A 25685-nucleotide genomic window follows, 5' to 3' on the forward strand; every position below is an offset into this window, starting at 1 on the left:
ATCCTGTTCTGAGTAGACCAAAACACCAAAACTTGGGGTATTCAGACACAGCAAAATTCAGAGCAGAAGTGAATGCAAACGACCTCGTACATCTCAAACATGTCAGGGACCCCTGTTCCTCCCTCCCCTCACAGGTATAAGTTACTGTGCACTTCTGGGAAAGGCTTTGGGTGAAGGAAATGCAGACAGGATGTGACCATGAGGCAGCTTCAGACTCGGGAATTGTGCGGGTCTTAAGAGGGTCTGAGTGCTGACAGCAAGGGTCCACTGCGGGACACAGGTGTGGGGCATAGGCGTGTCCGTACTCCAGCTTGGGGAAGCTTCAGGGTCCGTGGGGCACGGCCCAGCCTGGCGCCTGATGGACTGGGGGATGCTGCCCCGCCCCGGGAGGACGGGCCTGACAGAAGTGTATTTATTAGAAGCACTCAGCCACCGCCCAACTTGCTAACAGCTAGCGGAGAGGAGCGAGGAGTGGAGCAGAGCTGCGGGAGGAGCACACAACAGGTAAGTGGCGTGGGGGAGAGGTAGACGGGTGCTGCTCAGTGCACCAAGAAAGGGATAGGCTCTGCAGCCCTGCCGGAGGCCACCTTTAGGGTCCCAGGCTCCGGTTCACGGCCATGGCTCATCTGCGGGTAAAACCTGGAGAAAGTTAGCCACGACCTACATACTTAGCATCCTTGGGGTGGTGGAATGCCATCGGGTCACAGGCACTCCTCGGAAGTCCTGCACTGGAGTGAGCCCCAACCCTCTTAAAGTTACCCTGCAGTTGACTCCAAGCAGTTGCCCCTAGCTTGGCCATAGGAACCAGGTCCTCCTTCCGACACACTGGGGGGCTGCCTTGGCCAGCAGGCTCCTTTGTTGCACCTACTGAGCCTTCCCCTACAGATCTTGCTACGTGTTGCCAGGTCTACCCGGTCCAGCAATGACAGGGTCTACAACCACTCTCCGCGTGCTAACCGCACAGAAAACAATGCTGATGAGGAACTAAAGTAACCTCTAAACTTTTTGCAAGCCAAGTGACTCATTCGTGCCCAATGTGATTTGTGCAATAACCTCGAGACCTGGGCAAAACATTTTGGGTGTGGTGGTTTTTGTCCAAGCCTTACCTGGAGACTTTTAAAGGTTGGGTTTATTATAAACTATCTGTTTGCTCAAACACGAATGTAGGGAGCCGATGATGTGGGGATTGAAACGGTGATTCCTATTCCAAAAACTGGAATCTTTGCAAGTTAGGGAGCAGGGTTTCTAGATAATAAGGACCCCTGGACCTAGTGACCCAGTTTATTTCAAAGACAACAATTGCAATCACAGCGTTTAAAATTCACTAATTTCTGAAATTTTAAGTTGTTTGCTTCAAGTTTATGTATTTCCATGTTTTTATGTATTTACTTTTTGGGGTAGGGGAGGGCGGGGTCTCAGTGCAGCCTAGGCAGGTCTGGAACTCACTTCGTAGCCCAGGCTGGCTTTCTCTTTTCAGTCCTGTCTCAGTGTCCCAAGTGAGATTACAGGTGCAAACTGCCATCCCCACTGTTTCCATGAAAAATGAAGTTTAATAACAAAAAGTTTGTTTTTCTGCCACAATAGTCTTTGGGGGCGGGTAAAGAATTTGAGATTGTAAGAGTTTTTGTTGTTTTATAATGGAGACAAGGTCTGGTCTTGAACTTGAGATTTTTCAGGCCAGTACAACCACATTTAGCAATTTTCTCCTTCTTGGTCACTGATTTTGTGTATGTGTGTGTGTTGTTTTGCTTTTGTTCCTTGAGATAGGGTCTTACAGCATGGCCTTGGCAGGCCTCATCTCATGCCTAGTTTATAGTCCAGGATGGTCTTGAACTCACGGCACTCCTTCTACCATAGTCTTCTGAGTGCTGGGATTACAGCATGTGGACTATCATGCTAGCCTGTGCACATGGATCTGAATACTTTCCTACCTCCTCACACACACACACACATCCCTACAGACATGGAACAAATAAGTGTACTTGAAAAACAATATCTGGGGGCTGGAGAGATGGCTCAGCGGTTAAGAGCATTGCCTGCTCTTCCAAAGGTCCTGAGTTCATCCAATTCCCAGCAGCCACATGGTGGCTCACAACCATCTGTAATGAGGTCTGGTGCCCTCATACATGCAGAAAGAATATTGTATACATAATAAATAAATAAATAAATAAGTTTAAAAAAAAAGAAAAAAGAAAAACAATATCTGGGAGCTGGAGAGATGGGTCAATGCAGCACAGTGGAAAAATCTGAGGTCAGATCTCCATCGCACACTGACCAAGCTGGGAATGGCCACAGGGGCCTGTCTCTTATCCTCTATTGTGGATGAAGAGACAGGTAGAGTCTATGGGCTCTCTCATGTTGGAGGGAGGCCACTCATTTGTCCCGGACGCCCAGAACCGAAATAATCACACAGAAACCATATTAATTAAATCACTGCTTGGCCCATTATCTGTAGCTTCTCATTGGCTGGCTCTTACATTTTAATTTAACCCATTTCTATTAATCTGTGTATCGCCACGTGGCTGTGGCTTACTGGCTAAAGTTCCGTCTGGCTCGGGTGGGTCTACATGGCTTCCCTCTGACTCCGCCCTTCTTTCTTTCAGCATTCACTTTAGTTTTCCCTGCCTATCTAAGTTCTGCCCTGCTATAGGTCTAAAGCAGTTTCTTTATTCATTAATGGTAATCTCAGCACACAGAGAGGAATCCCACATCACACTCACCAGCCATTCTAGCCAGGTGTGCACCTCGACTCAAAGAGAAATGGTATCGGAAAATAGGGTGAAGTGTGACTGCAGAGGACATCTGGCATTGACCTCTGACCTACACACATGGGCATGCGCACCTTCACATACAGGTGCATAAGCATGCATAACACACACACACATATACACATACACGCGCGTGTGCGCGCACACACACACACCTCAGTAAAAGAAAAGATCTATGGTTGAGAGGTGATACAAACAAAACAGTAAATACTGGTATTGGAAAAGCACAACATACTGTTAAAACGTGGTTCTTCTTAGCAACGTGGCTGTACACGACGGTATTCTGCCTTCAGTAGCCTGTGTGTTGGATGAGTCACTACCGTGTTCATGTTCTGGATAAAGTTTGATCTTACTATTTGTTTACTATTTCAGCATGCTATGTAGATCTGGGAGAACAAGCCAAAGAATTTTTCAGTGAAGTAACTAACAATGTCAGACTTGGACCCTGGTCCCACACTGCCAGTGAGATCGCTTTGGGCCACTCAGTTAGCTGAGTTGGCTTTAGAGTAGGAATATTTTCTCCGGTCAGTCTCATCAGATTGCTAACAAAATAAACAGAGCTGTGAATGTCCTCTGGGAATGGAAAATCAGCATGCAGATGCATCATTATACCAGCATCCCCTGCAGTTGTAACAGTGCAATCCAAACTGTCATCCGTGAATCACAATGAAATCTGCTGTTTCTAAAATTTCCTTTCATTAGACTGGAAACCGGCCCAAACCAGCCCTGATCAGAGGCTTTGAAAAGAACAAAGTTCAACGTGGAAATGCCCTACAGTTGCTAATAGTATCATTTGTAAATGTAATTTGATTGGTGTTCTAGCAATAGGGTACTTTTGGAAGAAAATGGTAAAGTTAGGTTGTTTTATCTTTCTCACACAGAATTTTTACGTGACACATATATCAAAGATTTGGCCTTTAGACTTAAGAGTTTAACATAAGTCTTACAGCCTCTTAAAATTGTAACCTACTTAAGGGAAGGCAAAGAAAAGTTTTCTTTTTTTTTTTTTAAATATTTATTTATTTAATATTCTGTCTGTGTGTATGTCTGCAGGCCAGAAGAGGGCACCAGACCTCATTACAGATGGTTGTGAGCCACCATGTGGTTGCCGGGAATTGAACTCAGGGCCTTTGAAAGAGCAGGCAATGCTCTTAACCACTGAGCCATCTCTCCAGCCCCCAAAGAAAAGTTTTCTTTTGAGGGAAGTGTTTCTGGTTTTTGGAGATGACCTTGCTGTGTGGCTTAGGTTAACCTTAAACACAATCCTCCTGCCTCAGTCTTCTGAGTGCTGGGAATCCCAGTGTTCAGTGCCACACCCAGCAATAGACTGCCCTTGGTTTGGAACAGGGTCTGCTTAGACCTGTAGCTTAGAGGACTTTACTCTTTTGATCCTTGTGCCTCGGCTTCTCTAGAGCTGAGGTTACAGGCGGTTACTGTCCTTCCTTGTAAACTTGGCTAGTTTTAAAACCTGAAACCCCTTATTAGTTTTTATTGCCTTGCTTCTGCACCTTTATGCCGGGATAGACGTTAACAGCCTAGATTGGTGGTTTTCAACCATACCTGGTCTTGGCCCTAGGGGATATCTGGCAATGTTTGAAAACATTTGGGGCTGTCACAGTCACAGGGTAGTGTGCTACTGTGGTCTAATGGCTTGAAGTCACAGATATTGCTGAAGGGGTAGGAAAAGAGTAATCAAACATACTAAGTTCCCTGCCTACTTTGAACTTCAAAACTGTTCCCTAACAGCCTCTAAAATGGACACAGGGTCTCACTGTGTAACCTTGGCTGGCTAGGAACTTGCCACATAGACCAGACTGAGCCTCAAACTCACAGAGATCTACCTGCCTCTGCCTTCTGAATGCTGTGTGCCACCATGCCCAACCTAAGTTTTAGTTTCTTAAGAAAATTCTGAAGCCAGGCATTGTGACTCCTGCCTTTGATCCCAGTAACTGGGAGGCTGAGGAAGGAGGAATGCCGTTAAGTGTTCAAGGCCAGAATGAGACCCTGGAACTTGGTATGTAGTCCAGGCTAACTTCAAATTCATGGTAGTCCCTGTGCTACGGAATGCTGAGATTACAAGTATGAGCCACCACACTCACCCAGTAATGTTATTTCTTGGAATACCAGAGGTGAGCAAATGAAGTCAGAAGAGGTTATGATTATTTCTAGGTCCAGGTCATTCTGGTGGTCTGGGTAATTCCAACAAAATAACTGCAGTGATTCTGAGCTCAGCTAGAACTAACCCCGGTCCAAAGCAGCCCTCTGGAGGCTGCTTGTGTTGCTTAGTACTAGAGTGTTGCTAGTCCAAGGCAAAAAATTTAATCCTCAGAACCCCAAGGGAAAGAAAGAACGAGAGAGAGAGAGAGAGAGAGAGAGAGAGAAAAGAAGGAGGAGGAGGAGGAAGAAGAGGAGGAAGAGGAGGAGGGAAAGAAAGAAGGAAGGAAAGAAGTATTGAAATATCTCCAAAGCAAAGCTGCCCTGTGCTTCACTCTGAGAGCAGTTGCATCAGGGGTAGTGGGGTTTCTATAGGCACCAGGTAGGAGCAGGAGAAAGTAGGGTATGTCTGCAAACCAGCCCTGGCAGCTTTGTGCAGGACAAACCTCTTTGACAGTTTGAAGCTCTCCACATGTTTCTGTTTCCATCGCCAGACACCTGACTTACCTTTGTTCAACTGCTTTACTGCTGAACATTTTATTTAGAATATCAAAATAAGCTAGGCACAGTGGCTCACACCACAGCCGGCACTTGAGAGACTGAGGCAGAAGGATCCTAAGCTCAAGGATGGACTACATAGAAAGACCTTTCTAAAATATAAAGCAAACACCCCCAAAACCAACAAAACCAACACTCCCAGATGTCACCTGTCCATCAAGGCTTTGAACCAGCACCTTTTTCCTTCCCAACTCACACGTAAGCTCTCAGATTTGCATGTCCCAGCAGAGTCTGGTAAGCATTGCACACCCTTGTGCGCATGTGTGAGCCCTGGGGTGCATGGAAAGTGGTGGCTCAGAGCAGGCATAAGTGTGTGCCAACGGAGAATAACCAGGCAGCAGCCATGTTAAGCTGTCTTGGAGATCTCAATAGGAGCCAACACATAGCTTTCCCCCGGTGTCCACAAGTGTAGACAGAAGTTTCTGTCCTGCCCAGTCTCGCAGCCATTGAGTACCAAATAAGCACACATAGGCTTACATTAATTATAAACTGTTTGGTCTACTGCTCAGGCTTATTACTAACTAGCTCTTATGACTTAAACTCACCCATAATCCTTGTCGATGTTTAACCATGTGGCTTGGTACCTTTTCTCAGTAAGGTATTCTCAGCGTCTGGCTGGTGACTGACCCTCTGCCTCTCTTCTTCCCAGAATTCTCCTAGTTTGGTTGGCCTGCCTATACTTCGTGCCTGGCTACTGATTGATCAGCATTTTATTAAACCAATACAAGTGACAAATCTTCACAGTGTATAAGAACATTATAAGGTCTGGGAAGAGAAGAGGGGTGAGGGGTGGCCTATGCTGAACATGAATCCTTTCAAGGGTGGAGAAACAGGGAGGAAGGCAGCCAAGAGAAGCCACACCTTGTACCGTATTTCACCTAGAGAAGAGGCAGAAAATGCTCACCCTGCTCTTTGCCCCTCAAGGCTTTCCTCTCAGACTTCAGAACATGAGCTCCTGGCACCGAGGTCTAACTCCATGATTTAAGTAGGTTTGGAGTTTAGCTGGAAAATATCCCCACCCCTCCACAAGATGTTTTTCGGTCCTGCACCTCTGGCTCGGGCAAAATGATCGCAGACTGGCTAACACTGCCCGTGGACTGTTTGGGATGCTGAATCTCACAAATGTCTGCAAAGTCTTAGGCTCAAATAATAATAATCCCCTCTGTCTTTTCTCTTTTAGGAAAATGGCAGACAGTTTTTCGGTGAGTATTTCATGCCCACTTTCTTAGCTCCACACACTCACATGGGTTAAAGGTTTCATTTCTACCACCCAGCTTTCCCTTTGACCCTATGAAGTTCCCTTTGGCTCACTCATTTGCCTGGGGACTGTTAGCTGGAGCCTTGCTTTCCCAGCAGCAGCTCCCAGGGAGAGAGACATGGCCTCTGCAGCAGCGAGGTCCCTGATGGAAGCAGCAGGACCGGTTGGGCCAAGGGCTGCCGCTGTTTCTCACGTTGATTAGAAAGCCTGTGCTTTTAAACAGCCAGCGGCTGGTGTAAGTTAGGAGAGCTTAGCCCCCCTCATCTGCGATGATGAGAGGTCAGAGGAAAACAACATAACAGCATGGGTTCAATCGCAAAGTCCCAGTCCTTGGAACTGCGAACAGTAGAGGAGGCAAGGGCAGAGGGTGACTCTTCTCTGGTTTCTCAGCTTCTCAGATCACAGATGCCCAAGTCCTGTGAATTCTATTTCGTGAATGAGTCCCATCCTCTAACAGTTTAACCTTTCTTTACAGCTTAACGATGCCTTAGCTGGCCCTGGAAACCCAAACCCTCAAGGATGGCCTGGTGCATGGGGGAACCAGCCTGGGGCTGGGGGTTACCCAGGCGCTTCCTATCCTGGGGCCTACCCAGGACAGGCTCCTCCAGGGGCTTACCCAGGGCAGGCTCCTCCTGGTGCCTACCCTGGCCCAACTGTCCCTGGAGCCTTCCCAGGGCAACCTGGCGGATCTGGGGCCTATCCTAGTGCTCCTGGGGCCTATCCTGCTGCTGCCCCCTATGGCGCCCCCACTGGAGCCCTGGTAAGGAGGAAGAGCTGTTTCATGGGCTTGATGTACAGGGGAGAGGACATTAGGGGGTGGGGGTATCTTAGATCCTTAAGGGCCAACCACAGGAGTGTATTGGTCAAGTTGAGAAAGGAATGTTCATATTGAGTTTATTCTGTGACCTGTTAGTCTAGAGAGACAAGGCATTGATAAATGTGCTTTAATATAAATTCAGTTGAGGTTATGGTAAAGAGCTGGACATAGTGGTACACGCCTTTAATTCCAGTACCCACAGGCACAGGGAGGTGGATCTCTGTGAATTTGAAGCCATCCTGGGCAGAATAGAGACCCTGTCTCAAAAAATAATTACATTTTCCTATACTATTTATTGTATTATTTTTATATAATGAGGTTAAGCTTATTATTAATAAACACTAGCAAGTGGGGTGGCTCCTACCCACAACTTCAGTAAATACTGAGTGCTCTTAAGAGCAGCAAAGTTCTGGCTCAAACCGGGAATGCAGGAGGCGGAACTGATGGACAAGGGGCAGGGGAGACGCCTCCAGCAATAACTTCAAGCAGGAACTTCCAGTTCACAGATCCGCTGGGAGCAACTCCCGGAAGCACATACCAGACTAGTGCAGACCAGAGCCAGAAGTGAAAGTCTGGGGACAGTTGAATCTAGGAGGACCAGAGGCAAGGACAGAGCTCTGGGGGAATTCCGGTACCTTAAACCGTAGCTCAACACTTATGAACTAAAGAGCTCATTCAACAAATACTCAACTTTCATATGCAAAGCATTCTGCCAGTGACCTGTAAGCACAGAAGCCCCAGGTGACACAAACCTTTTCTCAGGAAGCAGAATCACAGCGCTATATGTCATGTAACAAGGGACTGGAGAGTGAAGAAAGACTGTTGGCCAAGTCTACCTTAAACTGTCAGAAAAAGGATGTGTTACGGTTTGAAGCAGCTCCAGTAATGGCCAGAAACCTCTTCTCCTTGTGTGTTAACATTTGCACACACACAGGGAACTTTTGTCATTTTAGGCCCTGGGCGAGGGGGTCTCAGAATCTAGACGGGGGGGGGGGGGGCTCAACTAGGGATCTGTGTTAGTCACCTGTGTCGTAACCTTCCCTTTCCCCAAGAAAACCCAGTGCTTTACTGACACTCGGTCTTGTCTGTCCCCAGACAGTGCCCTACGAGCTGCCCTTCCCTGGCGGAGTCATGCCTCGCATGCTGATCACCATCATGGGTACAGTGAAGCCCCACGCAAACAAGTACGCCAACAAGTCTGTTGATTGGTTGGGGAATAAAGACACTCTTATTAACTACACATTAGAATCCTGGCAGGGCTATCTTCCCAGGTGATTCTTCCATGTCAGGGTTTTCAGAGTGAATGGTAGGATCCTCAACTGTGTGGCATATCTTTTGATCTTCATGGGTGAAAGCAGGGTAAGGACCATTGCTTTCCCTTTTGCCAGGCAAAACTGAGGCTCAGGTCTTACAGACAGTGACTGGCAAGCAGGGAAGCCAGGGGGCATTATTTATTTAAGGGTGGGAGAAGATTCTATCCATTAAAGATTTCATCAAAACAAAACCACCTTTGCCTTGGGTACAGGTTTGACTGAGGCGAACCAGTTTGGGATGAGGTAATTTAGGAGACCCACACTTATTTATAGCCACCCGAGGAAGACTGGACCCAGCAATCACTTCTAGTCATACTTACATTTACTATGAAGCAGCTGAGTGTCCAGAGCAATCCATTCCAACTGTCCCTGTGTTCAGAGGGGCCATCAACCCTGCTGTGACCACTGGTGACTCTGTCTCTAAGTCTTATGGATAAAAGGGAGATATTCCAGCCAGATGCACAGGTTTATTATATATATATATATATATATATATATATATATATATATATATATAGAGAGAGAGAGAGAGAGAGAGAGAGACAGAGAGACAGAGAGAGACAGAGACAGAGGGTTTCTCTGTGTAACAGCCCTAGTTGTCTTGAACTAGCTCTGTAGACCAGGCTGGCCTTGAATTCACAGAGACCTGCCAGCCTCTGCCTCCTGAGTGTTGGGATTAAAGGTGTGCACGACCACCGCCAGGCCTTGTATCCAAGAGCTTTTTAGGTGGGGGATTGGATATGGTGGTGCACACCCATAATCCCAGTCTGTAGGAGATGGAAGCAGAAGATCCTAAATTCAAGGACAGCATGAGCTATATAGAGCTTGACTTTGTCTCAAAAAAACAGAAATGTAACTATAAAGTCCTCTGTATCAGTTTGTGCCTGGCAAAGGAATGGGGACAAAAAGGACTTTGCTAGGCTGACATTTGCTCCTCTGGTTCTGCAGGGGAAGCACTATCCTCAGTCACCCTTCTTTCCACACAGCCAGGCAGAGCTCTGAGCTCAGTACCCCATCACATCCTGAAGCTTGTCTCGTATATGTATAAATGATACATTATTTTCAAAATATAGCTCTACAGAGTCTGTTCAACATGATGCAGAACCACACAGAAACACTGATACATGAAGGTCCTCGCACTAGATAATCCAGTGCCAGCGGTGCCAGGGAAGTAGACTGGGCACTCAGAGGCCAAAACTGACTCTGGGTCCTGTCCCACAAACAGTCCAACAACTTCATGGAAAAGTGCGTACGTGACAGATGACAATCTCTGTTCACACAAGGACTAGAGCCACTGGACACAAACACCGAGCACTGCTGTCACTTTCCCTGGCTTCCTGAGTTATTTAAAATACCCAGACAATCACTGTTAGGTCTAGACCACAAGCCTATTAGCTACTAGTGTTATTAGATGGAACACAGCTTTAGAAACCCAGGAATAGGGTCAGTCCCTTAACAAGACTTGTGAATGCCTAACACCCAGAAGAAAGAAACGGGTCAGAAAGTTCAAGTGGCACTTTGGCCAATGCCATCTGTAGTCAGAATTTTCCTTGGGCTGCCAGCTCACAAGAAAGAAGACACAGAGACTTCTTACTAATTATAACAGCTCAGCTTACAGCTTAGGCTTGTGCCCCTGCTCTTACACCTTAGCCCACTTCTGTTTGTCTGTGAGCTGCCGTCTGTTACCTTCACTCTGCACTGCTCATCCTGCTTCCTCTCCATCAGGCTGGAGACTCCAATTTTCTTCTTCCCTGCGCTCTCTCTATCCAGAAGTCCTCTCTGTACCGCCTGTCCAGCGATTGGCTGTTCAGCTTTCTATTAAACATGTAACAGTGACACACCCTCACACAGCATAAAGGATCAGTTCCACAACACCCATCTCATAGCGTGGAACGTCCTGACTCTCCAAGCAGAGCAAAGGGAGGAAACGTTAGCTCCATGTATGCACCCCTGCTGTTCTGAACCTCTGGCTGACGGCAAAGGCAGGCACTTGGCAGTTCTCAGGCTGCTGACTTGCTTTTTAACAGCTAGTCAATCTACCAGGTCAGGAAAGAGCCATTCTTATCTACAGCAAGGTATAAATGGCCTTAGGTTGGGCGGTCTAAGGCTATGCGATATCTAGGAGGCGTTTGCATGCGTGCACAAAAGTGTCTGTCAGGAACAGTGGCACCAGCGTCAGTCAACACCCCTCCAAAAACAAATTCAAAACCAGACAACTGGTGGCACACCTGGAGGTCAAGGTAGGAGAGAATCACAAGCTGGAAGCTAGCCTGGGCTACAGTGAGACCTGGTCTCAGTGAACAGACAGCACATGTTGCCCTGCTAGACGTTTGAGCTGATCACTATAGTGGGAGGGGGAGTGGGAGGCTACTCTTCTGAGCTGGAACTCCTCCTGCTCTGGCTTATTTGCTTCCTATATAAAAAGTGTTTGCTTTTGGAAACTTAGATGCTCTTGACTTGGTAATGTTAATATCTTTGATTTCTGGTTTAAAACAGGATTACCCTAAATTTCAAGAGAGGGAATGACATCGCCTTCCACTTTAACCCCCGCTTCAATGAGAACAACAGGAGAGTCATTGTGTGCAACACCAAGCAGGCTAACAACTGGGGAAAGGAAGAGAGACAGTCAGCTTTTCCATTTGAAAGCGGCAAACCGTTCAAAGTAAGTTCCTGCTGCCGTGCAGACAACGCTCTCTTATGAAGGGGAACACTGGAAAGCCATGTCTGTCCTGGGTCAGCCTTCCTCCCACCCTAGCGGCTAAACTTGGCAGGCTGGGGATGTGGCCAGGAGAGGCATGTTCTCACTAGACAGCTCCAAAGCTACACTCTTCTACACTAAAGGGTTTAAGATGGATATGGGTGTGTATTTCCCGACCTTTCCCAAACCGGCTACACACTAACCAGTCCTATAAATTAATATTTGCCATTAAGGAACTCCTTCCTCTGTTGCTGTTTTTAACTTCCAGGTATTTTAGGCTCCATTAAAACTAAACTTGTGTGTAGGCAAATTATGTTCCTCTGGTTCCCATTGTCTATCCTGCTGACCATTTTGGTGCCTTTTTATTGTGGTTTAACTCTGACCATCTAGATTCGCTTTGCTATTCACTACTGTCTCTGGATTGTTATCATTCCAGTAATAAAATAAAATATCGGACTTCTTAAACTCAGCTTACACTGGTTTAAAATCGATATATATAGATATTAAATATTATATTTAATATAATATATTTAATATATATATAACATATATATATTAAAAAAATCGATATACACATTTCTTCCTTCCCTGTTTATACAGAAATTGATAAATGGAAATTATACATCACAGACAGTATGTCCTGAAAAACACACGCATGGTGGAAAGCCTAAACTGCACACATTAGCACACGCATTAGCACACACTTTACCTGATGGTTTGCGTATTTGGTCTCCAGATACAAGTCCTGGTGGAACCTGACCACTTCAAGGTTGCAGTCAACGATGCTCACTTGCTGCAGTACAATCATCGGATGAGAAATCTCCGGGAGATCAACCAGATGGAGATTTCTGGTGACATAACCCTTACCAGTGCTGTACCCACCATGATCTAATCCAGAGGGGGCAGCTCTTATAACTGAAGTGTCATGCAAAGGCTCCGTGCTCATTCTGAGTGGAAAACTTTACACTTATTCCTCCTTAACCTTCTTGTAAGGCATCCATTTAATAAATATTCCCGTGCTGACGGACACCCGGTTTTTTGTTTATTTTCTGATACTAGGTGTCAAATCTTAGGCGAGAGGCAGCAGGGTCCCTGGTGCTGGAGTTACAGGTGGTTGTGTCCTGCCTGTCTAGGGTGCTGGGAACCAGACACAGGTCCTCTGCCAGAGTGGTCCATGCCTTTCGCTCTAAGCCATCTCTCCAGCACCCCCCCCCCTCCCCTTTTCTCCAGAGAGAATAGCTGAGCTGCCCATTCAGGCCTTGGACTTGCATTTCTCTTCCCAAGGTGCTGGCTCTGCTAAGGAGACAGTTTCCAGAGGGAGCAGGGACTGATCTGGAATAAATGGACTTCTCAATCCAGAAAACTTCCGCTAACGGAATGAAGGAAAGAAAGCCAAGTTATCTGCTCAAATGAGCAGGATAAGATGAGGACACAGATGTAGAGATTTGCTTCACGTTAGTATTTTACAAACCTACAGTTTGTACAGCATCACCAAAGTGTCTTGATGAATACTGGGCATTAAAAGATTATGTAATACAATATAAATACGGCAAAGAGAAGCGAATACTAAAGCATATTTTTAAATTTTCCAACAATTTAACAATGTGTCAGAGAAGTAATGATACGAAAAAAAAAATATCTGGAATTACTTCTAAGTCAAAAACCCTCCTGGTGCTTTTGACTGCGGAGTCTCACAGGTGAGAAGACGATGAGGTCACCCCCAAAGGAGATGTGTCTGGCACGACCTTGCTGTCTGGACTCCACCTGTGTGCAGGGACTGGCGTTGCTTAGGGCTGGCTGAAGAACAAAAACAGAGAAGTCATTGAATTCACCATCAAGAGTTGTCCCAAATAAACTTTCCACACTGCCAGTTAAGTCAGTGCTAAGGAATAAGCAGGTTTCCCAAAGCAACAATAAAATTATAAAAGCCTAAGACCTAATGGAAAGCAATCTTAAAAAAAAAAAAAAAACAAATTGTTCTGTTTTTGACCCAAGGTTTCTCTGCGCAGCCCTGGCTGTCCTGGAACTTACTCTGTAGACCAGGCTGGCCTCGAACTCAGATCCATAGGTCGCTGCCTCCTGAGTGCTATACCGCTGGGCGGTGGTAGCACATGCCTTTAATCCCAGCATTGGGGAGGCAGAAGCAGGCGGATCTCTAAGAGTTCGAGGCCAGCCAGGTCTACAAGAGCTAGTTTCCAGGACAGGCTCCAAAGCTACAGAGAAACCTTGCCTCGATAAAACAAAACAAAAAGATACTCATGCAGGTTCCACAAACCCTAAACCATGTAGCCATTAACGGGTCTTCCACCACAGTGTGGCCCTATTGGGATCTTTATAATTGCCCCAATCAAGCCCTACTTGAGTTTCAAAGCACTAATTTGGGCCGAAATAGACTGCTAGATTTAAGTACCTAATGTTTAATATTTATGGAAATGGAAAAAGAAATCATAGGAAAAGTATAACTACTAAGATTCAATGAGACGACACAGAGCTACAGAGCACCTCTAATTATATTACAGATGTCAAACCAGAATAACTTCCAGATCTACTTACACACCCAGAACCAAACAGATGAGACCTAAGAGGAGGGTAATGTCAGGCCTGCTACAGAATTAGCCTCACGCTGCTGAGACCAAGAGTGACAGTGACACAACTGTGCTCCAGAGACACAGGCGGCACAGGGCCTGACCAGAGACAGCAGATTTGCAAGAGGTCAGAAGTCAAGACAAAGGTGCATTAGGAATCCCCGGCTAGAGGACACACGTATCAGCTGCTATTTAACCCTACATTTGCTGTAGTGGATTCCTGGCTTGGCCTTTACATTTATTTAGTGAGTGTGTACAAGGGCAGGGAAGTCACGGAACAACTTGCAGGAATTGGTTTACTCCTTCCAGTATGAATTCTGAGGATTGAATCTGGGTGATTAGGCTTGGCACATCTTGCCAGCCCAGTGAATTTCTTATAGTCTAATATAAGCAAACCAAAGATTATCAAACCAAAGTCATTTCCTGATTCACGGTAGCAGCTGGTGTCAGTAAGCCAACAATGTTACCACAGTTATATTAGACTCATGAGATAAAAGACAGGAGACAAAGTCCTATTCCAGATCACTGAGAATGTCTAGAGATAGGCTGAAGGTCACTGTCCACTCAACAGAAAGACAACTATGCTGATCACGCCAATACCATCAATACCAGTGAGCATCAGGCAGAAAGTGGACAGTTTATAACTACAAAATCAGATTTCTGAAAAGATGGTGGATTTCAGAAAGAATGAGTCCATATTGTACTCTTATTGAGAGACTAAATACACACACACACATACATATATGCCTATAAACCCATGTTAAACACATAAAGTACATAGCTCTATGTTAAATTAATACACAAGAGAAAAGAACTTTTACAGGAAGACTTCAGCGGGGCTAACTTGGTAATTTACAAGTAAGAGATTACCTAGAGTAAAAGCTGAACTCACAATAACACAGCAGAGTACAACTGCAGTAGCCTCAGGGCTGAAGGAGAACATGGCCACAGAGGGCTGAGATGGGACAGACACCGCCCACCACCCCCGTGCTTTTTACAAGTAGTAGCCGCATCTTATGGGTTTTAAGACAGGGTTTGTCCATGTAGTCCCCACTATCCTGGAACTCGATCTGTAGACCAGGCTGGCCTCAAACACAGAGATCCGCCTGTCTCTGCCTCCTGAGCACTGGGATTAAAGGTGCGAGGCACCACCACCTGACTCTTCTTTCATACTTTATTATAAAAGCTTGAATCACTTAGAAACATCTGGCAGAATCTAAACCAGACACTAGGTAAGCTTTCAGGCAATTTGCCCTATCATATTCGAATAGCAGAATGCATGTCAGTGTTTTAGATTATTAGAATGTATGCAGAAGCCTTCTCTCAATTAAAATGTAAGCAGCTGTGTACTTTATGTGTACGGGTGTTCTGCCCACAAAGGCCAGAGAGGGAGGTGGACCCTCGGGGACTGGAGTTACAGGCAGCCTTGTGCTACCATGTGGGTGCTGGGACCTGAACCCAGATGCTACGGGAGAAGCAACCACTTAAGCTGCGCCCGCTCCCACTTCAGAACAGCAGATGATGTACACAGGGAATCACATGACACACATTTAAACCTTGCAGCCAAGTTGAAAAGTGAGCAACTTTCATTTTATACAAGAAATTATCATCTCAGTACCAGAAAGGGAGAGTCATAGGCTAGCGTGGTCTTCAGAACAAGACCCTATTCTGAAAGCAAACAAAACCAGGGTGGGTGAGAGGTAGGTGACACCTGGAATTCCATCCCTGGAGCCCCCAACAGAAGGAGAGAGCGCACTTCCCAAAGTTGCCCTCCGCCCTCCATACGCATGCTGCGATGATGCGGCATGTTCGCACCCACAGCAACTGGAAACAAGATAAAGCCAAGAAAACTTTACAATTGCATAAATCTAAAGTATACAGAAACTTCCCAAATTAAGATAAAAACTTACTGGATCAAGAAGTTGGGGTTCACAATTGAGCTGTCTATGTAATGGTTCTGAAAAACAAGGAACAATAATTTTTAAAGACTATTCTTTCGGTTAAGGGAGTTACAGATGGACAGGGAAAACCACCATCAGATGAGAACACAAAGCCATGCCTGCCTGTGTCACGTGGTTTTAACGCAATTAGATTGCTAGGTCAAATCCTTACTTTATAAGGGTCGCCAGGCAGTGGTGGCACACACCTCTAATCCCAGCACTTAGAAGGTGGAAACAGGTGGGTTTCTGTGAGTTCGAGGCCAGCCTGGTCTACAGAGACAACCAGGGCTACATAGAGAAACCCTGTCTCAAAAAGCAAAACAAAACAAAAAAAGTATAAAGGTCCTTAATAAGAAAGCACCAAACTTGTAGCATAAAGGTACCCACAAGATGCTGCTGAGAACAGACGGAGGCCAGTGTAGGTACACACCTCCAACCCAGCACTCAGGATCTATCTACATGAGGTCCTGGCCAGCGAGGGATACACAGGGAGGTCATGTCTCACACAAGAGAGGTCCAGGTAAAGACAGGAGATGTCTGCACAGTGTAACACTGTACTTTACTAGGTCTCAGGCAGACTGGGAACAGTGGAGGAGAGTAGGCCCATATACTATAACACAAATGTGAGGCCCAGTCCCTTTTACAGAAGAATCACAACACGGTAGATAGAAAACAGGCATGAGAGAGGAAAAACGGAATATTCTGAAGACAGTTTTGGGGATACGGGCTGAAGAAGAGAACCGAAGGAGTTTTTCTCACTGAGGGCTTCCAAACACGTCTAGCGCCAGACACCCCCATCTCCAGTGGACCAGCAAACACATCTATCGCCAAACGCCCCATCTCCAGTGTGGATCAGCAAACACATCTATCGCCAAAGGCCCCATCTCCAGTGTGGATCAGCAAACACATCTATCGCCAAAGGCCCCATCTCCAGTGTGGATCAGCAAACACATCTATCGCCAAACGCCCCCATCTCCAGTGTGGTCCAGCACTTGTCTCTCAAGTCTTGGGTTAGAAGCATGGTGCTCCTTGGTGCTGCTGTTTTGAGACAGCGTCTCACTGTATTGCGCTTGCTAGCCTGAAACACCATAGGTAAGACAGGCTGGTCCTGAACTAGGCGTAATCCTGTCTGCTTCTCTTTGGTTAGGATGGCCCCCCATCCAGTATTCTGAAACTAGCTTCTTTGATAGTTACAGTGAGCCTCCTTCTTCACCTTCGTCACGAGAAACTGTTCTCAGAATCCCACGACCATCGCGCCTTCCTCTAACTTATGTTCCACCCAGGCTGCACTGGGTCTGAGACTTTACCTGACTGGCATACTCTGGAGTCTTCCTGGGAGGTGTTTGGTGAGGGGGAGCTCTTCTCAGGGTCACTCATCAGCACATCTTGGGAGGTAGACTGTAGCTCCATGCCTTCCACATCAGACTGCACTTCTCTCTGCTTGGCGTCACCGGCCACTCGACCGGCAGGAAGAGGCAAATTCATCACCTCAGCGGGGAAACAATCCATTTCTACATTTATCTTATTTACAACCTGGAGGTAAAAGCGGGCAAAGATTCCAATTACCCATAAATGGAACAAATTTTTTAAAAAAGCCATACTGCTATGAAATATAAGAAAAACAGAAGCCAGGTGGTGGTGGCGCATGCTTTTAGTGCCAGCACTCGGGAGGCAGAGGCAGAGTGAGTTCCAGGACAGCCAGGGCGACAGAGAAACCCTGTCTTAAACCAACACCCCCAAAATAAAAAAGTGTAAAGAATGTCAGGTTGGCGGGGGGAGAACTGTAGATGGAATGCAAAATGAAATTAACAAATAAATTTGGGGGAAAAAAAGAATGCCGGGAAAAAAAGAAGTGACGTATTCCTTTAATCCAAGAACTTTGGGAGGCAGATGGACCTCTGTGAGTTCGAGGCCAGCCTCGGCTACGCAGAGAAACCCAGTCTGCACACAACAGCAACAACAACAAACCCACAAAAAGTAAAGAACACTATGAATTCTGCTGTCTTGTTCCACAACACAAAGATCTAACAGGAACGAGGACAAGCTTCTCAGCAAACACCTGTATCAGCTCAAAGATTGGCAAACTTTTTGTGAAGAAAGAGAAAGTAAATTATAAGAGCACACTGGGCCTGAGGGCACCAGACTACAGTGCTACTCTGGATGCTGGGGCAAGAGGGTTCCAGCTCAAACCTGCTAGGTCTATTTAGTAAAAGAAGGCAGACATAACACACAGATACAAAAAGATACGTCATCCAGTTTGGTTCAAAAAATAGAAGCCAGGGCCAGAGATGGCTCAAAGGTTAATAGCGCTGGCTGCTCTCCCAAAGGTCCCCGGGTTGACTCCCGGGACCCACATGGAAGCTCACAACCTTCTGTAATTCCACATCCAGGAGATCTGACACCCACTTCTGAACCCACAGGCACTACATGCACACAATGCATAGATATACATATGTAGGCAAAACACTCATTCATAAAGAAATTAAAAAACAATTTAAAAAGAGGCCAAAGACTGCTGCCCTTGCTCGAGTGCACTGGCTCCAGAGCCGTCTTGATGTGGTCTGAAGCAGACAAAGAGAGCTGTTTCCAGCAACCCACGGGCCATTCAAATGAGAACGATGCGACTTTGCATGATTCGCTTAGGCTGCCAAATGCAAGTTTTGTTATTTTCTCTTTCTTTCTGTCTGGTATAAACAGCTAACACCCTTGGCTACCTACCGCCACCTTGCAATAGGACTTACATGGTCCAGGGCACTTGACTCTTGCTCTCCAGGACACCAAGTGTCGTCTGCTCTGCTGGACCTGGAACAAACAGTGGTTAGACACCAATCGCTAAGCACATCACAGTCGTTCCATGTGGGCTTTGAGTCCACCCTTCACAGAGGGTGCTAGCTTGCACAATGAGGTCAGAGGTAGAGCCTGGCCCAGGGGAATGGCATAACAAAACTCATTCTTTTGTACGTTGATAAAAAATAAACAAACAAAAAACCTAAGAAGAGTTATCTTTCATAATCTCTTTGGGGACCCACAAGACGGTTCCCTGCCACCAAGCCTGATGACCTGAGGTTAACTCCTGGAACATGTTAGGAGGAGAAAACTGATCCCCGAGAAGCTGTCCTCTGGTCCACACACCATGCCACAGCATGTATGCAAGAATCTACACATTCAGCATGACTAAACATAATGTTAATTTCAATCTTTTCAAAGTTTGCTTTAAAAATATTCTCTTCTAGAGAGATAAGAGTTTGCTGTTTTTACAGAGGATGGGAGTTTGGCTCCTGTGTTGGTCAGCTCACAGCTGCTTGTAACTCAGGGTCTAGCAAACCTAAAATCCTCTTCTGAGCTCTGGGTACCCACACACACAGCACGCATGCACGTGTATACACACAACACATACACACACAAATAAAAATGAATCTTTTTTTTTAATTTTCAAGACAGCATTTCTCTGTGTAGCCCTGGCTGTCTTGGAACTTGCTCTTTAGACCAGGCTGGCCTTGAACTCAGAACTCAGAGATCTGTCTGCCTCTGACTCCTGAGTGCTGGGATTAAGAGCATGTGTCACCACCGCCTGGCATAAAAATGAATCTTAAAGAACAACTTCCTGCAAAGTTGCTTATTTTTAAGATGCCGTCTTGAAAGACATTTGCAACTGAAAATTAAAAAAAAAAAAACCCATTATGTGTGTGTGAAGGTCAGAGTGACCACAGGGGTAGGGAGCTCTCTCCTCCTCCTTTCTGTTGTTTGTAGGGATTGAACTCAGGCCAGGCAGCTTGCAAATCAAGCACCTTTATCCACCGAGCCATCTTGCTGGCTCCAGATTCTTATTTTACAATTTTATTTCCTACTTGTTCAAACTCCCTTCCCTCTATCAGACGCCTGTGCATTAGAAACCATTGAAAAGGACAGTTAGCTTATTTTAATGCATTTGTGGAGAGTGTATACGAGCAGAATGGACCCAGTTGAACTTCATTAGGACGCCATTTACCTTTCCTCAATCAACACCTGACACGGCTGCTGTAAGGGAGGACACCGGTCAATAACCTAGTGATTGCTAGTCTGCCCACGCTGGGCACTTCCTGTACAGGCCGGCCTAAAGGTGTGTGCCTCTGAAGCACCGCAGGAGCAGCGCGTGTCTGGGTGCGCCTGCTCTGGAGCCGAGGGGAGTGAGGCTCAGTTTCACAGGCCAGCCATGCCTGCTAAGCACTGGAGGACACCACACTGCTTCCTCTCCAGGGTACCGACCTGTGTTCTTTTGTTGAAGACATCAGCGTCACTGGGGCTGGTCTCAGACTCTCTGAAATCACCCCTCACCTCAGCCTCCTGGGTGGCCAGGGTCACCTCCACCGCACTTGCTTCCAACTGGAAACCTTAAGCCTGTCTCCTCAGTTAGAAAAGAGCAAATCTTGCCTACATATTTCAGGTCATATGCAAAATTTAATTGGAAACATGTCTGTCACATTTTACCAGCCTGACCATGTGAAATGATAAGTTAATATCAGTATCATTAAACGTGTAATGTACATTAAAGAAAAATACCTGCTTTCAAGGGTGTCTGAAAACAATGTCTTATTGACCCCTTCACGCGTGCTGCTCTGAGGGTCAGGATTCTCCAGCGATCTCCTTTGTCTCTGAAGGTCCCCTGCAGCCCGGCTCTCAGGCATGACTCTGCTGGCAGGTATGACTGCTCCAAATCTCTGAGAACGACGCTCAGAAGAAAGTGCTAGAAAAGACAAAATAACCTCCATAGCAAAAATCCTTTCTTTCATTTTTTGTTCAGAAAGGCAATGCAAATCCTGCTAACTAGGCCTCCTCTTGTCAACATTTGTTAGTCAGGTGCCAGGGGCTTTCTTTGAAGAAGAGAATTGTCACATCAGACAACGCTTCCCTCTGATATCCCATGCCTATGTTACAGCATTGTTCTTTCAACTCTGTGGCTGGAGGGTGACTCAGCAGTTAAGAAGACTGGCTGCTCTTCTGGAGGGTCCAGGTTTGATTCCCAGCTCTTCCTGGGGCTTCACAGCAGCTATAACTCCAGATCCTGGGGATCTGGCGCCTTCGTCTGGCTTCTGCAGGCAGCAGGGACACACATGGTGTAGATAAATGTGCAGGCAAAATATCCATATACACAAAACACTAAAACTTAAAAAATAAAAAATAGGTCCGTCTCTGACAATTAGAGACTATATTAAGAATATTTTAGAAGGGCTTGGAGAGATGGCTCAGAGGTTAAGAGCACTGGCTGCTCTTCTAGAGGTTCTGCGTGTAATTCCTAATAATCACATAGTGGCTCACAACCATCTATAATGATATCTGGTGTGTGTATACATAAGAAATAAATTTTAAACACACACGCACACACTAAAAAATATTTTAAAAGGTATAATGAAATCAGCAAGTGAGCTACTTCTTACCAATGTCTAACAAATGAACACTTGGGTCAAGAATCTCAACCTGGCAGGCATAGTAGTACACACCTTTAATCCCAGTACTTGGAGGCAGAGGCAGATGGATCTCAGCAAATTCGAGGCCAGCCTGATCTACAGCCGAAGAGTTTTAGGACACCCAAGGCTATACAGAGAAACCCTGTCTTAAAAGCCAAAATAAACAAGCAAACAAAAACACCAAAACCTCAGTTTGAAGAATAATTACAATAAATTCCTTTGCTGTTTCTTGTACAGCAAAGTATTTCCTGGAAAAGTTGAGACATGGGTTGTATCCTGCTGTAGTTACCAGATACAGCCAAAAACTGGGCTAGTCCATGGAAACAAACGGATATTGACAAATAAACTGTTGAGACACTCAGATCTCCTCTGCACGGCACTTAGGTGGTGGGTGCCAGAATCATATAGTCCTAGCAGGACGTGAGAGAGTGGGCAAGCAGCACGCAGAGAAACGTTTGAATAAAGTGATGTGAAGTGGGAGCTGCTGCTCCCTGACGCCCCAGCCTCCCCAGAGGCTACGGCAGGAGGATTGGAGTAAGATCCAGGCCTGCATGAGGTCAAGGATAGCTGGGAAACGTAACCAGACCTCGTCTCAAAAGAGAGAATTTCAAAAAGGGAGGCCATTGCTCAATGGACAAGCGCTTGCCTAGTGTATGCGTGCAAAGCTCAGTCTGATCCTGAGACTCAAAAGATGCAGTGATGTACAGGTTTCCACAGTTGCTCAGCTCCCTCCCGTTCCTCCTGTGCAGAGGCTGCAGTCAGCTGCACAGCTGAGGAGGGTAAAGAGCAGGTCCAGTTCCTCTTGCATCTTAGTTCTAATCTCACTTGTCATGGAACCTTACAGACTGGGACTACATGCCAGTAGCAGCTATGGAATCCTTGGAAACACAAGCCTGACCTTAAAAGACGGATCATGCACAAGCCTATCCGCCCACCCCTCGCAGAGTGTGGTTTGCGTGCGGCTTGCTAGCACGGCCTGTCTTCTAGGAATCGGGGCACCTTCATATGTTCACGGGAAAATGATTTTAGCCTCTACACAAACCCTCATTTGGCCCAAATATTTCTCTTAAGTTTCTGCAAAAACACAAACCTGAAAACGATTTAACAGGACTCTCAATTCTGAAAAACCCAGCATCAAACACTATTTTGTCGACTTCCTTTGGTGTCTCCACGGCTGCCACTGGCGCATGCTCTTCCTGCTTCAGCCTCGCTTTCATCGCGTTCTTTATGGCAGCGAGGCGGTTTCTAGCAGCCAGTCTTCCTGCATCATCCTGCTTTGTTCTGTTTGTTCCACCAGGCGCAATCTTTTTCTGCAGGGGAAATAACACAAATTAATTAAAGGTGACATTTCCACCCCTTTCCTCTTCCTTTGGTGAGGGCTGATACCATCTGTGGTTGGATGTAACTGACCCCATAATCTCACAGGGACTGGCTATTAGGAGGTGTGGCTTTGTTGGAGTGCGTATGGTCTTTGTAGAGGAAATGTGTCATTGTCGGGGTATGCTTTGAGGTCTTAAATGCTCAAGCCATACCCGGTGTCTCTGAGCTCCTTCACCAGCACCATGCCTGTCTGATCGCCACCATGCCTCACCATGATGGACTAAACCTCTGAAAATGTAAGCCACCCCAACTAAATGTTTTTCCCTTATAAGAGTTGCCATGGTCATGGTGTCCCTTCACAGCAAGAGAACCCTACCTAAGACACCCTCCTTGAACATTACCATCCTCTTCTGTTCCGTTGGTACTGAGGAAAGAACCCAGAGCCCTGTACACAGCAGGAAATCTTGCTACCACTGACATAAGTCATTAGTTCTTATAACTTATCTTGAGACAGGGTCTCACTAAGTTGTGCCAGCTGGTCTTGAGTGCACACCCACTCCACCCTCAGGACCAGCTGAGATTAAAGACTGGCACCACCACACCAACCAGTATCACCTTGTGTGGTGTGGTGGTCTGAATAAAAATGAAAACCATCAGCTTATACGTTTGAATGGTGGGTCCCCAGTTAGTGGAGCTATATGGGCAGAATTAGGAGATATTAGTTGGGGTGACTTTGTTGGAGGAGCTGTTCACTGGGGGTGGGGGGTTTTGAGGTTTCATAAGCCCACACCCAGTTCCCTCTCTCTCTAATCCTAAAGGAAGAGGATTACCCAGTGTGGGTTTCAGTAAAACCCAGAGCTACAGGACAGACACCCAGTGGCACGGAAATGCCATTCTTCTGAGACAAGAAAACAGTTCCCGGGAATGGTTTACTAAAGATACGGAGACAATGATGTGCAGAATTTGAGCTTGACCAAAACAGATTTGGGAGACCCAGAGCAGGTTAAGAGGCACAGGAATGGGGCTGGAGAGATGGCACAGCATGGAGGAGAGCTCACGACTATTTCAGAGGACTGAGTCTGGGTCCCAGCACCAACTCGGGGCTGCTATTAGCGTCTGTAACTCTAGCTCCAGGACACCACACCTGCTTCTGACTGAGAACCCACATACGTAAACACACGCAGAGTGGACAGCGGTAAATAAACTTACAATTTAAGAAAGAGGATGTAGACAGTAACAAAGAAGGTTAAATTGTATAAGCCATGCATCTAATAACGTTAGCCACTAATGGGCTAAAAACTCTTGATAACTTCTCTGAAGGCAGAGAGTGGTAAACCACGCAGCCGGAGAGAAATCTGTGAACAAACAGCATGCATGCTTTTCAGGAAACTCTGTGACTGACAAGAGCTGAGAAGGGGGTGGGACCCACAATAAGGTGATTCACCAGGTAAGCTGCTTGGTTTCAGTGTAATCAAGGTTAGACCTTGAACACATTTAAAGAGGGAGGAACAGACAAACTGGAAGGGAAATGCGTAAGAGTGAAAGGTGTGTCATCACAGTACAGGTAAAAGATTAGTTTTATTTGACTAACAGGGCTTGGTGTATAGCGCAAACATAAGGCACTTGCATAGGCTATATACTGCCCGGAGATGGTCCCAGGAATATAAAGGTCTCCCCAGCCAACCAAACTGTAGCCGAAAACAAAGTAGACAGAGAGAGACATCTGGTGATCAGAGGCAGAATTGCACCTCTTATGTGATATAGTATTTTCAGATCTAAACATTCAATAAGAAATACCCACAGGCTGTCAGGAGCAGCAGTGCAAGTCTATAATCCCAGCATCTTGGAAGCTGAGACAGGAGAATTCCATGCTTGAGTTCAGACTGGGATATATAGTGAAACCCATCTCAAAAAACATTTATCGTTATACTAGGACCTTTAATAAATATTCTCCTTTATTATGTAGATTTACAAATTTCCAGCCATCTACTCATTCCCTCAATCCTTGCAGTGAGACTTCATTGCAAGGAAATATTAAAGTTTCTTTTAATTCTTTAACATGTTGTGCTGCTAAGACAGAATTCAGAAGTTTTGTTTGCATAACAAACTATAAAGTATCAACCCAAGTTTATAGAGTCCTTCCAACAGCATGAAGAAAACTGACAAGTACGACAAATGTCCATAAGAAGCACAAGAAAAATGCACTTAGAAAAGACCTTAAAGTATGTGTACATGTGTGTGTCTGTGTGAGACTGTGCATATGGGTGCAGCTGTCCCCAGAGCCCCCTGGAGCTGGAATTATAGGCCATCGTGAGCTACCCTATGTGTGTGCAAGAAAGAGCAGCACGTGCTCTTAACCCGCTAACTGGACTCTTATTAGATTAACAAAGCATGTTTTACAGGAAAAGTAGAAAACCTTATTAGCATAATGAAGAAATACATAAAATCTTATCAGTCTACAGTCTGTCACACAAAAGCATGTAGACAGTGAGGAGGTGTGGTCTGCCCAATGAAAGCATGAATTGGGAACACCAAAGCCTGGAGTGACCCAACACTACCTTGGGCAAATGATTTACTCTTTCAGAGTCTTGAATTTCTCAGCCGTAAACTGAGGATACAGCACCCTCTAAATGGACTGCTATGAAGCTTAGTGGAACCACTTGGAATTTACAAAACATGGATTATTTATAGTTTTGCAATTAAAAGAAATACATAAACATAGGAGGTCTGTTCAGTTTTGTAAGACACAGTCTTGCTATGTAGTCCTGCCTGTCCTGAAACTTGCTACGTACACACAGCCCATGGTGGCCTTGGAGTCAAGGCAATCATT

The 25685-nt window shown here is 45.9% G+C and overlaps 2 protein-coding genes across 3 annotated transcripts in view; one reads left to right on the top strand and one right to left on the bottom strand.

The window, feature by feature from the left end:
- Window positions 1-390: 390 nt before the first annotated feature.
- On the top strand, window positions 391-12593 carry Lgals3 (galectin 3). Its single transcript, XM_041634108.1, has 6 exons — window positions 391-504; window positions 6661-6682; window positions 7214-7498; window positions 8651-8739; window positions 11365-11530; window positions 12303-12593. The coding sequence occupies exons 2-6, from the start codon at window positions 6665-6667 to the stop codon at window positions 12456-12458; spliced, it is 714 nt and encodes a 237-aa protein (XP_041490042.1). The 5' UTR covers window positions 391-504; window positions 6661-6664; the 3' UTR covers window positions 12459-12593.
- A 212-nt stretch (window positions 12594-12805) lies between these two features.
- Dlgap5 (DLG associated protein 5) overlaps window positions 12806-25685 on the bottom strand; it is a 39046-nt gene continuing 26166 nt past the window's right edge. The window contains exons 11-16 of one of the 2 annotated variants that reach the window (XM_041634021.1): window positions 22626-22845; window positions 20631-20814; window positions 18833-18893; window positions 17399-17624; window positions 16062-16108; window positions 12806-13363 (exon numbers count right to left, since the gene is read on the bottom strand). In XM_041634021.1, the coding sequence (XP_041489955.1) occupies window positions 13223-13363; window positions 16062-16108; window positions 17399-17624; window positions 18833-18893; window positions 20631-20814; window positions 22626-22845 (879 nt within the window). In that variant the 3' untranslated portion in view covers window positions 12806-13222. The remainder of the gene's footprint in view (window positions 13364-16061; window positions 16109-17398; window positions 17625-18832; window positions 18894-20630; window positions 20815-22625; window positions 22846-25685) is intronic. The other variant, XM_041634020.1, reaches the window with a different exon arrangement.

The sequence above is a fragment of the Microtus oregoni genome, unplaced genomic scaffold (assembly GCF_018167655.1).
Source record: "Microtus oregoni isolate MIOR12 unplaced genomic scaffold, Mior012 000045F_ref0000178, whole genome shotgun sequence".
Taxonomy (NCBI): Eukaryota; Metazoa; Chordata; class Mammalia; order Rodentia; family Cricetidae; genus Microtus; species Microtus oregoni.

Excerpts from the sequence above, each read along its gene's own strand:
- Lgals3 (XM_041634108.1), top strand. Across the intron at positions 7,499-8,650 it reads GCGCCCCCACTGGAGCCCTG|ACAGTGCCCTACGAGCTGCC; the intron begins GTAAGGAGGAAG and ends GTCTGTCCCCAG. Across the intron at positions 8,740-11,364 it reads GTGAAGCCCCACGCAAACAA|GATTACCCTAAATTTCAAGA; the intron begins GTACGCCAACAA and ends GGTTTAAAACAG.